Below are 15,340 nucleotides of genomic sequence, written 5' to 3'. Positions count from 1 at the left end.
TGGCCGCGCGGCTGGCGGCTTCTCAGAAGTTGATTATTTTAAAAATATTTTTAAGGGACCAGCAGATGGCTTAATGGTTATGTTGCTGGACTCCCACTTAGTGGACTGTGGTTCAAATCCAGGACCTGATGGCCTAAAACTCATTCCAGGCACATGTGCACGTATGCCCAAAATCCTGAGAGGAGAATGCAGGAAAAGGGATTGCAGGATGCCCCCACCCCCCAGATGGTTGATTTCTCACCTTCTGTCTCTCTGTCTCTCCAGCGAGTGCATGTACCCTATAGCAAAAATCTCTTTAAAAATGTATATATTATATGTGTGTGTGTATATATTAAAAACAGTGTATGATTATATGATTATGAATAATAAGGTATTATCAAGAGCAAATTAGAAGGGAGTAGATTGGAGACCAGCAGGTGGCATGGTACTTAAGGTGCTTAAGGTGCTGGGCGACATGGCGACGTCAGTTCAATTCCCAGACCTGGTGGTTTAAAAATCACACTGGTTGTGTGTGCGTGCATGCCCAAAATACCAAGAAGAGAATAGAGGAGAAGGGGTTGTGGGTGGTCATCCTCCCTGGGGAGTGGTTTTTCACTTTTCTTCCCTCTGCCTATCTGTGTCTGAGGGAAGCACATGCACACTATAGCAAAAACATAAAAAGAAAGAAAGAAAAAAGTTTTTTTCATTTATAAGAGTTCTTGGCAATAAGCCATCTTTTGTTGTCCTAGATCTTTAAACTCTGCATTGCTGTGTCATCGTTAAAACTCATATTGTTTGTTTTGCTATAGGGTGTATGTGCGAGACAGAGAGAGAGAGATATCATCCCCTATGGGTGATGGCCACACCGCAATCCCCTCTCCATTCTCCTCTCTGGATTTTTGTGTACATTGCACACAGGCTCAGCATGTTTTTCAGGCCTCAAGGTCCAGGACTTGAACTATATAGGCAGCCATGTGGGATGCAGCACCTTAACCACCATGCCACCACTGACCCCAAAAACTCTTTACTTCTTTGTGGAGAAAATGTCCTGTGATTTAGAGAAGATTCCATTTTTCTAGAAAAAGACATCTGTTATTGAACTCTATGTGTAAGGGCCAAAAAAGGCTTAAGGAAGCAAAAGTGCTAAATTAAGATGCATAACTAGAAGCAGACAGAAATGCAATTAATATCACTTTTTTATTATGCTAACAGACACAAACTTTACCATCTTAACCATATTTAAGTGTACAGTGCTGCAGTGATAAATATACTTCCATCATTATGAAAACAAATCTCTAGAACTTTAATCTTGTAACTTTAAATCTCCAGACCCATTAGAAAGTAATCCCCTTGTCCCCTCCACTTAGCTCCTGGTAACTATCTGTCTGCTTTCTATTTCTATGAATTTGACTACTTTAGATAACCCATATTACTGGAATCATACAGTATTTATATTTTTGTGATCGGCTTCTTTCACTTAGCATAATATCCTCAAGGTTTATCCATGTTCTAGCATGTGAGAGGATTTCCTTCCTTTTTAAGGCTGAATATTTCATTGTGTATACATTGTGTGTGTGTGTGTGTGTGTGTGTGTGTGTGTGTGTGTGTGAACATTTTGTTTTTCCAGTCATCTGTTGTTAGACGATTCCATCTCTTGGCTATTATGAATATTGTTGCTATGAACATGTATATCTGCATATCTCTTTGGTAACTTGCTTTTTTTTTTTGATATATAGAAAGAAGTGAGATTGCTTGATCATATAATAATTTAATTTTTAAAAATTTTTAAAAGAATTATTTTGTTTTAACTTTATTTTTTTGCTTACTTATTTTTAATTTGACCAGAGAGAGAGAGAGAGAGAGAGAGGTTAAGTGAGAAAGCAAGCCACCAGGTCTGGGACTTGAACCATGTTTGCCCATGTGGGAATCCAGCACCCTTAACCACCACTCCACTTGCTAACCCATTTATTTTTAATTTTTGAGAAACCTTCATATTATTTTCCATAGTGGTCGTGCCATTTTACAATCCTAGTAAGAGTGCACAAGGATTCCAATTTCTCAGTATCCTCTCCAACACCCGTTATGTTCTTTTTCAAGGTTCCTATAATATATAGTTCATTCATTTATCTTTATTAGAGCACCTTGTATTTAATATGACTTTGTGCTGCTGTCTGCCATCCTTTTATTTCAACCACAAGGACTCCCTTCATTTTTCTCATAGAGCAGGTCTAGTAGTAGTAACCTCCTTTAGCTTCCATTTTTCTGGAAAAGTCTTAATTTTGCCTTCATTTTTTTTAAGAGGGATTTTTGCTATAGGGCACGTGCGCTCACCAAGAGAGACAGAGAGAGACAGAAAGCAAGAAATCACTACCCGGGGGGATGGCCATGCCACAATCTGTTCTTCTCCATTCTCCTCTTGGGATTTTGGGTACGTATGTACATGCGCCTGGTGTGAATTTTAAGCCTCCAGGTCCAGGGCTCAAACCACGGTCGATTACGTGGGAGTCCAGTTATGTAACCATTATGCCATCTGCTGGTCCCAATTTCTCCTTCATTTTAAAGAAAAAGTTTATTTATTTCTTCCATGAGTGAGAGAGAGATTCTGCACCCGTGGCAGGTCTTGAGATTGTGATCCACCCCTGGCTCCAGCTAGCCCAACTCATGGGCAGTGTGAGCCTGGGGTACTCAGAGCAGTTTCTGGACACAGGCCAGCAACCATCCCATGAAGGTCTGCCTCATAGCACTGTGTTTACCACTGCACCACCAAGGAATCGTTACTGGACTGGATGTCTTTATAGTGGCTACATATTTCATACCTAGTCTTGCTGGGTGTTCTTTGCAACATACAGAATAATCATCTCGTTCTAGTTAGTGGTCTGGTATGATAGGCACATAATAAACACTAATGGAATGAATGTTTGTGTCATTAGAAACATGCTGAAAGGTTACATAGCAATGTATGAAGTCTGCATGGAGAACAATGTTAATAGTCAAGAAGAATGGGGTTCTGTAAATACTCAGTGGAGGGATAAAGAGGAAATGAGAAAAGTGACTTAAAGAGATTTTTAAATAGCTTTGTCTAATGGTGAAAAATCAAAGTTCTAAGTGACATTTTATGAAGATTTATAAAACCACAATGAGATGCTCTGACACATACAAAAGAACGGCGAAAACGGAAAAGGACCAAAAAGCAAGTGTTAACGAGAATGCAGAGCAGCTGGAACTTCCGCATGTTACTGTAAGAGTGCAGACTGGAACAGCCACAGCAAAACTGTTTAATAATACCTGCCGAGGTGTAAACAGTGCTTACCTTGGGCTTCAGGAATTCTGTTTCTAGGTTATATCCCTCTCGTACATACCCAAGAGAAAGATGCATGTATGAACCCACAAGAATATGCGAGAATTTTATACCAGATTCGTAATAGGGAAATGGTGGATGCAGTCCAGATCTAAAAGGAGAATGGAGAAATTGGGGCAGATCTTACAATGGAATATGATATAACTGTGAGAAAGGGACTGTTACACACAAATGTGTGAATGAATTGCAGGCATGATAAGGAAAAGAAGCTAGTCCCATTTGGGCAGTTTGTAGAAAAATGGTTAACAAGTGTATGTAATTCAGAAGGTAGAAATAAGTGAAATTTATAACTGTTTATATTTCTATTCCATGAACAAAAAACTTTGCGAACACTCTAGTCTAATAACAGTTTGCTTTGTTAGCACAGAAAAACTTAGGTTTTACTTACCATTGTTTCGTACTTCTGCGTCTGTGTTCTTTGCACTACATGGGATATCCTTGCCCTTTTTTGTCTATATGGAGAATTTCTATTCAACCTAGACTCCAGCTTTAAGTCTTTTCTTGTCCCGCACAGTCACAGTTCATGACCCCTTCCTTTGTGCAACCAATGTCCCTACTAATTATTGCTCCTGTTATGTGACAATTGTTTTTTTTTTTTTCCTTTTGAGAGATTTTTGCTATAGGGCACATGAGCTCACAGGAGAGACAGAAAGTGAGAAATCACTCCCCCCCCCACCCCTGCAGGGGGGATCGCCCTGCCGCAATTCCTTCTCCTCCATTCTCCTCTCAGGGTTTTGGGTATGTGCTTATACACACCTGGTGTGAGTTTTAAGCTGTCAGGTCTGGTATTCAAACCAGAGTTGACTACATGGTAGTCCAGCAACGTAACCACTCCACCATCTGCTGGTCCTGACAATTGTTTAAGTTTTTTATTTCCTTACTAGACTGTGACCTCTAAATAAAAAAGATGTTTCACTCCATATCTACCAGTGTCTACTGTTGTAAATGCTTGTTGAGTATTGAATGCAAGGGGGCTTTCTGACAAGATGTCCTGTTGCAGATAAAGCCTGTTAAAGGCTGATAGTTTTATTGACTGACTGGTAGCTGGCACTGGGCCATTACCTCTACCAGGTTATCACAGAAAGCTGGTTAAAATCCACAGTGCTGTTTGAACAGTAAGATTTATTTAATGAGACTATGTTGCAAAACTGGACACCCAAGTGATAAGGTAACTATAACAACATTACTTCAGGTGTGCCAGGCTTTAGATAAAATTGTGGAAGATTGCTAAGCTCTTCTACACTTACGACTGGAACCAGAGTCAATGTGGGATCCACAGATGAGCTTTAGGACTTAAAGTGTAAAAGTGCAAGTTTTAAAAATGGAATAATTGGGCCAGCAGGTGGTATCGGTAAGGTGCTAGATTCCCATATGGCTGACCATAATTTGAGTTCCAGACCTGGTGGCTTGAAAATCAGGCCAGGAGCATGAGCATGTGTGTGTGCATGTGTGCATGTGTGTGTCCAAAATCCTGAGAGAAGAATGGAGGAGAAGGGATTGCGGCATGGCCATCCCCCCTGGGAGTGATTTCCTGCTTTCTGTTTCTCTGTCTCACTGAGCATATGCTCTATGGCAAAAACTCTTAAAAATAAAAAAGGAATAATTAATCAGTTATCAAAAGTAATTACTATATGAATGTCTTAAGTAGTTTTCTTTCTTTCTTTTTTTTTTTGAGAGGTTTTCACTATGGGGCGCGTGCGCTCGCCAGACAGACAGAGAGAGACATAGAGACAGAAAGTGAGAAATCACCCCCAGGGGGAATGGTCACGCCGCAATCCCTTCTCCTCCATTCTCCTCTCGGGATCTTGGGCACGCACGCACACGCGCCCAGGGTGTGTTCTAAGCCACTGGGTCCGGTAGGCAAACCACGGTCGACTACGTGGGAGTCCAGCGACATAGCCATTACGCTAACTGCTGGTTCCCAGTAGTTTTCTTTCTTGTAGCATTTAAAATGACTAAAACTAGGAAGAAGCATGATGTAATGGTAAAAGCACTGAAGGGAAGTTTGATATTTCAAGTTGTAGTCCCAACTGAAAATCAACATTATAATTTGAGGCAGTTTGAAAATCTCCTTAAACTTTAGTTTCTTCTCTATATAAGTATAGTTTGTATTACATGGTATTCAGTATGGTAAAAAAAATTTTTTTAAAGAATTATTTATTTACTTTTATTCATTCATTCGTTTTTATTTGACCAGAGAAAGACAGATACACAGAGAGAAGGAAAATGAAAGCAAGCCAGCAGGTCCAGGACTCGAACCATGGTTGGCCACTTGGGAATCTAGTGCCTTAACCACCATGCCACCTGCTGGCTCAATACTATAAAATTTTAACATTTATTTAAAAATATGTTCATATGCAGGGCCAGCAGAAGCCATAATGGCTGCGTCACAGGATTCCCATGTAGTCGACTGTGGTTCGAGTCCTGGACCCGGTAGCTTAAACTCATGCTGGTTGCATGTGTATGCGTGCCCAAGATCTCAAGAAGAGAATGGAGGAGGAGGGATTGTGGCGTGGCCATCCCCCCTAGGGGCGTGATTTCTTGCTTCCTCTCTCTCGCTCATTCTCTCTCTCACTCTCTCTTGCTCACTCACTCTGCTTGGGCCTGCCACCCTATGGCAAAAACCTCTCAAAAAAAATATGTTCACGTGGTTTTTTTTTTTTTTTTTTTTTTTTAATGTTTTTAGGGTGCATGCACTTGCCAGAGAGAGACAAAGAGAGACAGAGAGAAGAAAGTGAGAAATCACCCCCCCAGGGAGGATGGTCATGCTGTAGTTCCTTCTCTTTCATTCTCCTCTTGGGCTTTGGGCACTTATGTACATCCCCCCCCCCCACCACCACGCACACACATGATTTTTATACCGCTGATATTTTAAGAATGAAGTTGTTAAAAAAAGAAAGAAAAGTGTTTTGAATATAGAAAGCAGCTAAATTAGAATGATTACTTGAATTTCAAAGGTATTCATTTTAAGGTTTATATGACATATATGATTATATATCATACATTTACTATATATATTTTTAGTGAATATATAAAAACAAATATATTTTAGGGGAAAAGCAAATCACAAAACCATATAGTCTTTGTTTTTTGTTTTTTTGTTTGTTTGTTTGTTTTAAGTATATATTTATACATGTGTAGAAAACCATCTAGGAAGGTAAGTATTAATATTAACTCTAATGTGGGGTTATATCTGATAGAACAAGGAAAATAAAAATTATTTCCTGTAATAATGATGAAGAACAGACTCAAACAAACTCAAAATATTCATAAAGACCACTTGCCATTTTCTAAGTACATTACTATTCAACAACAAGTAAGGAAGACATATTAGGGTCTGGGGTCAAGCTGTCAAAGGGAAGGTGCTTTCTGTTTCCAGTTTTACTTAGAACTGTCTCTTGCCCGTGGTGGATCGTGGAAGATCACTAAGCTCTTCTTCGCTTACGACTGGAACCAGAGTCAATGTGGGGTCCACAGATGAGCTTTAGGAGATACTTGGACTACTGTCTGGCATTGGACCCAAAGCACTGTGTGTGTTCCATGCATACATTTCACGTGTCACGATGGGCCCTGAGTCCAGAGCTTTTAACTGCCTCACAAAGGTTCTTGACCTGAAAATGATTACGAACCCCATGGACACTTCTTGTCTGCTTCCACCTCTGCAGAATATAAGGTGGTGTGGATTTTCAGTTACAGACTACTAAAAAGACATCGTTTCTTTGGGTTCTGGAGAAACAGCGATTGTAGAGCTATTGACGTTTCTCAAGGTCATAGATTTCTGTCTTTTCCTGCTATTATTTTGCAACCTTTGATTTTGGTCTACCATTTTCATCCAAAAAGATACTAGACTTCTCAAAATAGGCCATATGTAAAGATTCTAATCTTGTACCTAACAGCTCAGTTTACTGAGGAAATTTTGTTTTCAGTTTATTATCTTTTTACCAAGAACTGAAATGCTATTTTATCCTATTTTAAATAGAATTTGTTGTATCTAAACAATTAGATTTTTTATATTTATATCAGTAGACCAAAAAACCAAGTAAGTCCCTACTGTGATGGAGGTACCACCCTTTAATTCCCTGAGTCCTTTCTGTGTATCTGGAACTTTCAGGATTTATTCTTTTCTCAGTTTGAAGTTGGTATTTGATGTATATGTATCTTTTGACACATTTTTCCCCTAATGCCTTTTCTTTCTTTTATTATTTTTTCTTTTAAAAAGAATTATTTTATTTAACTTTACTTAATTTTAATTTTACCAGAGAGGGACAGAGTGAGAGAGAAAAAGAGAGGGAAAGTGAGAAAACGAGCCACCAGGTCTGGGACTCAAACCATGATTGACCATGTGGGATTCTAGTGCCCTTAACCACTACACTACCTGCTGGCCCCTATTACTGGCCACTTCCTGCTGGCCCCTATTTCTGGTTTTTTTTTTTTTTTTTTTTTATAGAAAGGTTTTTTGTTTTGTTTTGTTTTGTTTTTGTTTTATTTACATTATTAAAATATTTTCCCACATTTACTTTACACATCAAAAATATTTTGCTCATATTCCATAATTCTTGACAGCTAATAAACAACTTTCAAAATTGCCCAAAAAACCCTGAGTTTTAAAGATAGTTTTCAGGGGACCAGCAGTTAGCGTAATGGCTATGTCACTGAACTCCCATGTAGTCGACCGGAGTTCGAGTCCCGGACCCGGTTGCTTAAGCTCACGCCGGGTGCATGTGCATGTGTGCCCAAGATCCCGAGAGGAGAAAGAGAATGGAGGAGAAGGGACTGCGGCGTGGTCATCCCCCTCGGGGGTGATTTCTCACTTTCTGTCTCTCTGTCTCTCTCTGTCTTTCTGGTGAGCGCATAAGCCTTATAGCAAAAACCTCTCCAAAAAAAAAAAGAGATAATTTTCAAAATATTTGTTATAATTTTGTTTGTGACTCCATAACAGAGACAATATGGTTTTACATATTTTTTTTGAGAGGTTTTCGCTATAGGGCGCGTGCGCTCACCAGACAGAGAGAGAGAGACAGAGAGACAGAAAGTGAGAAATCACCCCCCCAGGGGGGATGGTCAGACCGCAATCCCCTCTCCTCCATTCTCCTCTTGGGATCTTGGGCACGCACGCACATGTGCCCGGCGTGAATTTAAGCCACCGGGTCCAGGATGCAAACCGCAGTCGACAACGTGGGAGTCCAGCGACATAGCCATTACGCTAACTGCTGGTTCCCTGTTTTACATATTTTTAAAAAAATATTTACATGTCAACTACTCAACTGTTAAAAAGCAAGCACCCAGCACACAATTCACACATGAACCTTCCCAACTCGGCCCTGTTTACCAAGTGTTCTGTGGTTACCATCAGCCAGCAAGGATCAGTCTCTCTCTCTTCCTTCAAAGTCTTTCTCAAAGTAATCCTCTGATTGTGGCTGCTCTTTTGCAGCCTCTACTGATTACAATGCTGGGCTGGAAAAGTCCCGGTTATTTTCTGGTACGAATTCTTCCATATAGCTTCTCTAATCCTCTCTGCCAGGCAGAGCTGTTCATGGGGTGCCAAGCCATCTTTCCGAGAGCTTCTGTTGGCTTTCTTGAGATCTACCTTAGTTCCATAGCTTTCTGGTCCTATCTTCAGATATGACATTCCAGTCAAAGCCCTGGCAGTGTAAATAGAAAGATTTGTATAACTATGATTTGGGATTCTGTCACTTCCACCAGAAACACCTTGAGTTTAAGACTGTCTTTTTGCACAGCACTTCAGTATTCGCACATCAGCATCTCGTTTGTTCTTCCTGCATTCCCAGATTTTAGAGTACTCTGTATCATTCTCTTTAGGAAAGAAAAATAGAGGACGGCACTCTTACCATTTAAAAATAAACGAAAAACTCAGGTTCTCTGTCAGCCTGCTTCCCATCTGGGATTACATTGTAATCAGTTATCTTATATATTCAGTTACAGCGCATACTCTGAATCTTGGCTATGAAGGTGTCTATATCTTCAGCCATAGTTCCTCTCAAACTTTTGGTATTTTGTTTGTTTTAGCTTGCTATAGGGCACAGGCCCTCATCAGGAAAGAGAGGGAGGGAAAGTGAGAAATCCCTCCCCGCTCCCCCGGTGGTTTGGCCTCACTGCAGTCCCTAAGCTCTGTTTCCCAGGATTTCTGGCACGCATGCGCCTGGTGTTTTTTTCAGGTCCCTGGGTCTGGGACTCACACTGCAGAGTCGGCCCTGTGGGATCCAGCTGCCTTAACTTCCACACCTGGCCCAATCTGAAAGTTTTTTAGCTTTGGAAAATTACAAAATGGTTAAATATGTTTGACCGTTTTCTCTTTAAGGTTTTATGTATATATTATATTGTTTTTATATAGATTACTAGGTTTTATTGATACATTTGTTATTGGAGTAAGTTTTTAGATCCTTGGCATCCTCTGCTACTTGTTTGAAGTTGGCACATTTTCTGCCTTCCCTAAGATATTATGAAATTTGTTTGTGCTATTTTTCCAGTGAATTTTTTCAGAACTATGGTCGTAGGGGCCAGCAGGTGGTGTGATGGTTAAGGGTGCTGGACTCCCACGTGGCTGACCATGGATTGAGTCCCAGACCTAGCAGCTTGCTTTCTCATTTTCTCTCTCGCTCTGTCCCTCTCTGGTCAAAATTTAAAATAAATAAATAAATAGAGTGAAATAAGATAATTCTTTACAAAAGCCCCATAGTTTGGTGATATTAGAAATTGGTAGTTTGTGGGAACCAGCAGTTAGCGTAATGGCTATGTCGCTGGATTCCCATGTAGTCGACCGCGGTTCGCATCTGGGACCCAGTGGCTTAGAACTCACGCCGGGCATGTGTGCGTGCCTGCCCAAGATCCCGAGAGGAGAATAGAGGAGAAGGGATTGCGGCGTGACCATCCCCCCTGGGGGTGATTTCTTGCTTTCTGTCTCTATGTCTCTCTCTGTCTGGCAAGCGCAGGCACCCTATAGCAAAAACCTCTCAAAAAAAAAAAAAAAGAAATTGGTAGTTTGTGATGTAGACATAGTTGAGAATAACTATTGCACAAGCACCTTTTCTAATTCATTTCTCAGATTTCTTTCCTGAAGAAAAAGTAATATATAGTTTCCTCCTAATATTGAGGTTTTCGGGAGAAGATTCTACTTTGTTTGGAGAGCCCAGGGTACTGATAGAAATTTTATAGGGTTGTTTTGAGAAATGAGTGGGAGCTGTGAAAGAAAAGTCTGACACAGTGATTGCACATAGTAGGTTCATTCCAGCAAAGGCTGTAAACGCAGCATGAGACATAGTTGTGCTCTCAGGAAATTGAGAAGCACTGGGGTAGGAAAAAAATCATTGATGCCAACAAGTTCTGCCCGAATCATTTCCTAAATTCATTCAGGAGTGGTAAACACTTCCTAGGGGAGCAGGAAAGTTCGGTTAAAATGAAACTTTCTCCTTGCAGTGACTGTCTGGAAGCAGACTCAGGTAGACAGAGGGTGGCAAATAATGGCAGGATTTTTTTTTTAATCTTTGGAGCTGTCTTCACGATGCTCACTGTTCCTAGCTCTTGGCCCGCATTGCTCCACCGAGCCGTTCCGTGTTGTGTGCAGAGGTTAAAGACAGTCCCGACGGAGGGCAGTGCCCCCGGGAGGCGGGCCATGCCCTCCTGGAACCCGGGCAGCCACGCAGCGGGCGGCGGGGAGCGCCTGCACCTGAGCCCCTGCCCGCCGGCCCTTCTTGAGGACCGAGGACCGAGCTAGGGCTGGGTGGCCGGGCCAGACAAAGCCGCTGCGGCCAGCGGGGAGGGGTTTGCTCCGGGAGCGGGGTGTGTTCTCCACTCCTGCTCCCACTCACCGGGTACCTGCTCCCGGCCGGGCAGGCGGGCCGGGAGAGGGCTGGGGCCGGGCAGGGGCAGGGCAGCGGCCGGAGGACGGCGAGGTGGCTGGCGCCGAGGGAGGCAGATGCTCTCGCACCGGCCGGCGCGCCACGCCTCCGCCCACAGACGAGCCTCGGGCTCGGCCCCCTGGCGTCGCAGGTGGCACGGCACGGTCTGGTGGGAAGGGAAGGGGTGGTCCTTGTGTCCGGACCCCTCACAGCTGACTCACAGGAAGTGCGAGGAGAGCTTGGCACCGGGCGGCGGCTCCAGGATTCCGCCCCGCCCGCGCTGCACGCAGGCTGTGCGGCGTCGCCAGCAGAACAATGAAGTGCTTCCAAGTTTGCTGAGGCTCCCGGGGACCGTGCTTGGGCCTGGCAGGCTGCAGAATGTCCTGCCACCGACTTTCCCAGGAAGCCGTTTTGTAGCAGCCCCTCCCTCTGTGGATTGCTTTGTCCGGAGCTCCTGGGGTGACCATGGTCCAGCGCTTTAGCCTCAGAAGGCAGCTCTCCAAGGTGGGTCGGTCGTGGTGGGCTGCGGAGGGGACGCCGCGTCGCGCAGGGTTCCCGGTCTGGGCCCTGTGCTGTCAAGCCCTGGCCCCTGGCTGAGGAGGGGCCTGAGGAGGGGCCGGGAGGAAGCGCTGCCTTTTGTTCCTCCATCTGACAGGCAGGCGCTGGAAGGCTGCTGCAGGCGGGGCAGCCCCGTGTGCTCCCAGCTGTGCAGCCTCCCCACCCCCCCTGCGTGCTCCCCACCGGTGCAGTCCTGGCTGTGGGTTGGGACCCCTGCAGTCAGCCCCACAGACGGGATTTCCAGCGCCGCGTGCTTCAGAGCCTGATAGTGGGTCCAACTGTTTAATCAGCAGTCGGTCCATCAGCGGATGGAAGAGGAGAAAGCCTTGTTGGTCTGTGGAGTCGGTGCTATCTCATGTCACACGATGCCATCAGATTGGGGAAAAGGACCACAAAATAGTCCAGCGAGCCAGACCCTCCTGAGCATGCTGAAACGCGGGGATGGATTGAGAAACTTGATTGCTTAACACAGAAGTGTGTGAAGACCAGTTACCAGGAGGCCTGCAGGCAATTTTTGCGGAGTTGTATAAAAGCCAAGGTTGCCCCTATGTGGTATTTGGGAGAAAGTTCTTTTAATCTGAGAAAACATAAATAAAACAAAATGCTAAGCACCCCTTTAAAAGGGGATTGCAGACTCTAGTCCTGCTGGATCCAGGCCTTGGACTCGCTTGTTAGCTAGTGCAGGGACCAGTGTGGGAAGCAGTATGGCAAGGTTGCGCTTCACTTCAAAACCCATTGTGTTCTCCAAAAGCTCTGTTTTTAAAATGTAGCAGTTGATGGCAGAATTGTGTCACAGTTCATTCCCTGCAGACAGAGCTTAAACAGTAGTCAGTCAGTAGGCACTACCTTGGCTGTGAGTCACAGTTGTTAAATCTAGACATGTGTTGTAATCTTCAAGGAGAACCTTGCGTTCCTCGGTGGTGACCCTGTGTAGACTGTGTGTGCACTGAAGCCGAAGTGAGCAAAGCAGTTGCTTCCGTCCCCATGTCACATCGCATGCCTGTTCTGGGACCTCCAAGCCTAACAAGGATTCTGTGTACAGAGTATGAAAATGTATTCCCTGCTTCTCTCCCCCCTTACCCCAGGCCTGAGCCTAGCAAAGGGCTTGTCACCCCTACATTTCTCTTAAACAGTAGAAAGAATAATTTTTATTGTTCAGTCAATGTCCTCTAGTGTATGCGTGTTCAAATTTGTGGTACATTCAAGAAGAAGCTGTGTAGATTGTCACGGTGGTGACATTTCTGCAGGACTGTGTCCGGTAGTTGAGGGCCAGGTGGTAGTTGTCTAGTTAGATAGTAACTTCATTCTACATATTTTGTCACCAATACTTCTCTGTTATTATTATTTTTTTGAACTTCACTCTTTTCATTCTAAACTATATGCATGTCTGTGATTTACAGAAAGGACACTTCTGGGGGAATAAAAGCAGGGGTGACAAGCCCTTTGCTAGGCTCAGGCCTGGGGTAAGGGGGGAGAGAAGCAGTGAATACATTCTCTAATAAGAAATCAAAGGTGCAGTGTATAAAAACACAAAGAAGTAACGTTTTAATTCCTTTTCCTAATACCACCATCCCCATGTTAATGTGGTGTATTGGTACTGTAAGGGGTAATCAGGACACAATCTAGTGAGCTAAAAAATAACTTTAATTATTTCAGCCTATAGGGCACTTAAACATAAAGGAGAATCGAATAGTTATATTCGTTGGTTGGTTGTTACTTTTTTAATTAAAGCCCAGTGAATGCACGATGCCTCTGCTCTGTCTTTTCAGCTAAATCCATAGGATCCCTAGGAGCAGAGGACCTGTCGCACCCTAGTGCATGGTATTTCTGGCACAGACTGAACACAGAATGAAAAGTGATTTTTCATAGGTTGAAAGCAGTTGAATAGCAGCAATTTCACCTGGTACCAACTTCAGTAACAAGCGCTTTTGCGAAGAAATCATCTTTAACAAGAGTAGAGTTGTCTTGAGATGATCTAAGGGGTTGAAAAGCAATCTCCTGTTTTAGTGAAAGGAGCTACTGATCTGAAAGTTCTTTAAAATCTATGGGAAGTTTTCGAAATATTTACAAATGTAGAGATTTACTTATGCTGGAATTTTCCCTAGAATACTCAAGTGATTGCTAATGTATAGTCTCATCTGAACTAGGAAATAGGAAGTAAATTAAGATATAGATAAGTAAAAATCTAGAGTTTTTAAGAAACATGCTCACCTATTCTCTAACTACCTAGATCCCCATTTCCTGAAACATAAAACTTTTTGATTTCTCCTTGACATTCGAGCTGATATTCTTCCGTCATGGCTTTCTTAGTTGTGACTTCAGAAATATTCACTAGGAAAAGCTTTTTCATCCTGCCCTGTGTTTCCTGTGTGAGCCAACCACAGTAGTCTGGAAACTGCCAGTATGGGCATTTCATTTAATTCTCCCGGAGTGAGATGGCATTGGTGCCATTGTATCATTAAAGAAGCAGAGCCTTAGAGAAGGTAAGTAATTTGCCCACGATCAATAGCAGATAGAGTCAGATTCAGACTTTGGTCTAAGTCCAAACCCATTCTGTTTCCCATGTGCACGGCCTCTGCAAATATCTGGTCTATTAATCATTCTCACCATCGTGGTCTCTGAGTTTCTCCATATGTTTGTCCAAGCTTATAGAAAGTGGTGTAATAAGTAACTTGGGTAACTTCCTTAGAGCATCCCTTTCCCATGGAGCTGAAATGAGTTTCCAAGTAGGGTTTGAACTTAATAGCCAGTCTTGATAAAGTGTTTCCCATAATTAAAGTTGTTTTCTTTGGCCAGAGAAGTATCATTGTGAATAAAGCAGCTGATTTAATAAAGCATATTAAATGTGAGGTAATTAAATGTAAGTTGAAGTTTAACTGCATGCATTTATAAACTTCATACTGCAGTGCCTTTTAAAGAACTTCTGGGGAAAAAAAAAAGAACTTTTGTTAATGAGAAAAATTTACTCCTGAGTTCCTATGATACTGTTTAAGAAATGAAATAGAATTGGGTTAGACATTTAGAAAGTCCTTTCACTCACTCTGACTCTCTCTGATCAGAGGAACCACCCTCCCACTGCCTTTTACCTATAATAGAAAATCGGCTTTTCTTCTTTTCCAGGAACTTCAGATTGTGGAGAAGGCTTTGAGGGAAAAAACAAAACAAAAACAAAAACTTAAGATTATTTCAGTAAAATACTGTTTTATTTTACTCTTGAATGATCATTATTTTCATGTTCAAAAATTCTAAATTATGAAAATCTTGTTTTCAACCATGTTTTTCATGTGGTTCACCCCGCCTCTTCTATTGGTAACCAGTTTCTCGTTCCCCTTCCATTGTTTTTATACACTTACGGAAGCAAACGTGAACATCTACTTTCTGATCTTTCCAGTATGAAAGATGAATAGCATACAGTTTATTCTAAAGTAATAGCTTGCACTTTACTTTTCCAGATATGGATCTAAATAGTTAAAACAATTTGGGGTTCACATAGTGCATGTGCGCTCACCGGAGAGAGAGAGCAAGATAGTGAGAGGGAAAGTGAGAAATAACCCCCCCCCCCCGGGGGGGGGGGGGAGGGGTGGCCGCC

At 42.6% G+C, this 15,340-nt stretch overlaps 1 protein-coding gene across 9 annotated transcripts in view; it reads left to right on the top strand.

The window, feature by feature from the left end:
* Positions 1–15,340, top strand: part of TMCC1 (transmembrane and coiled-coil domain family 1) — a 201,610-nt gene that overhangs the window by 86,436 nt on the left and 99,834 nt on the right. Inside the window, exon 1 of one of the 9 annotated variants that reach the window (XM_006160671.3) lies at positions 11,231–11,697. The exons of the other annotated variants lie outside the window; for them this stretch is intronic. Coding sequence (XP_006160733.1) covers positions 11,659–11,697 — 39 coding nt within the window. The 5' untranslated portion in view covers positions 11,231–11,658. Of the gene's footprint in view, positions 1–11,230; positions 11,698–15,340 lie in introns of those variants that run through there. 9 annotated transcript variants of the gene reach the window in all.

This window comes from Tupaia chinensis, unplaced genomic scaffold (assembly GCF_000334495.1).
Source record: "Tupaia chinensis unplaced genomic scaffold, TupChi_1.0 Scaffold000704_1, whole genome shotgun sequence".
Lineage (NCBI taxonomy): Eukaryota > Metazoa > Chordata > Mammalia > Scandentia > Tupaiidae > Tupaia > Tupaia belangeri.
This window is presented reverse-complemented; position numbering and strand designations above follow the sequence as displayed.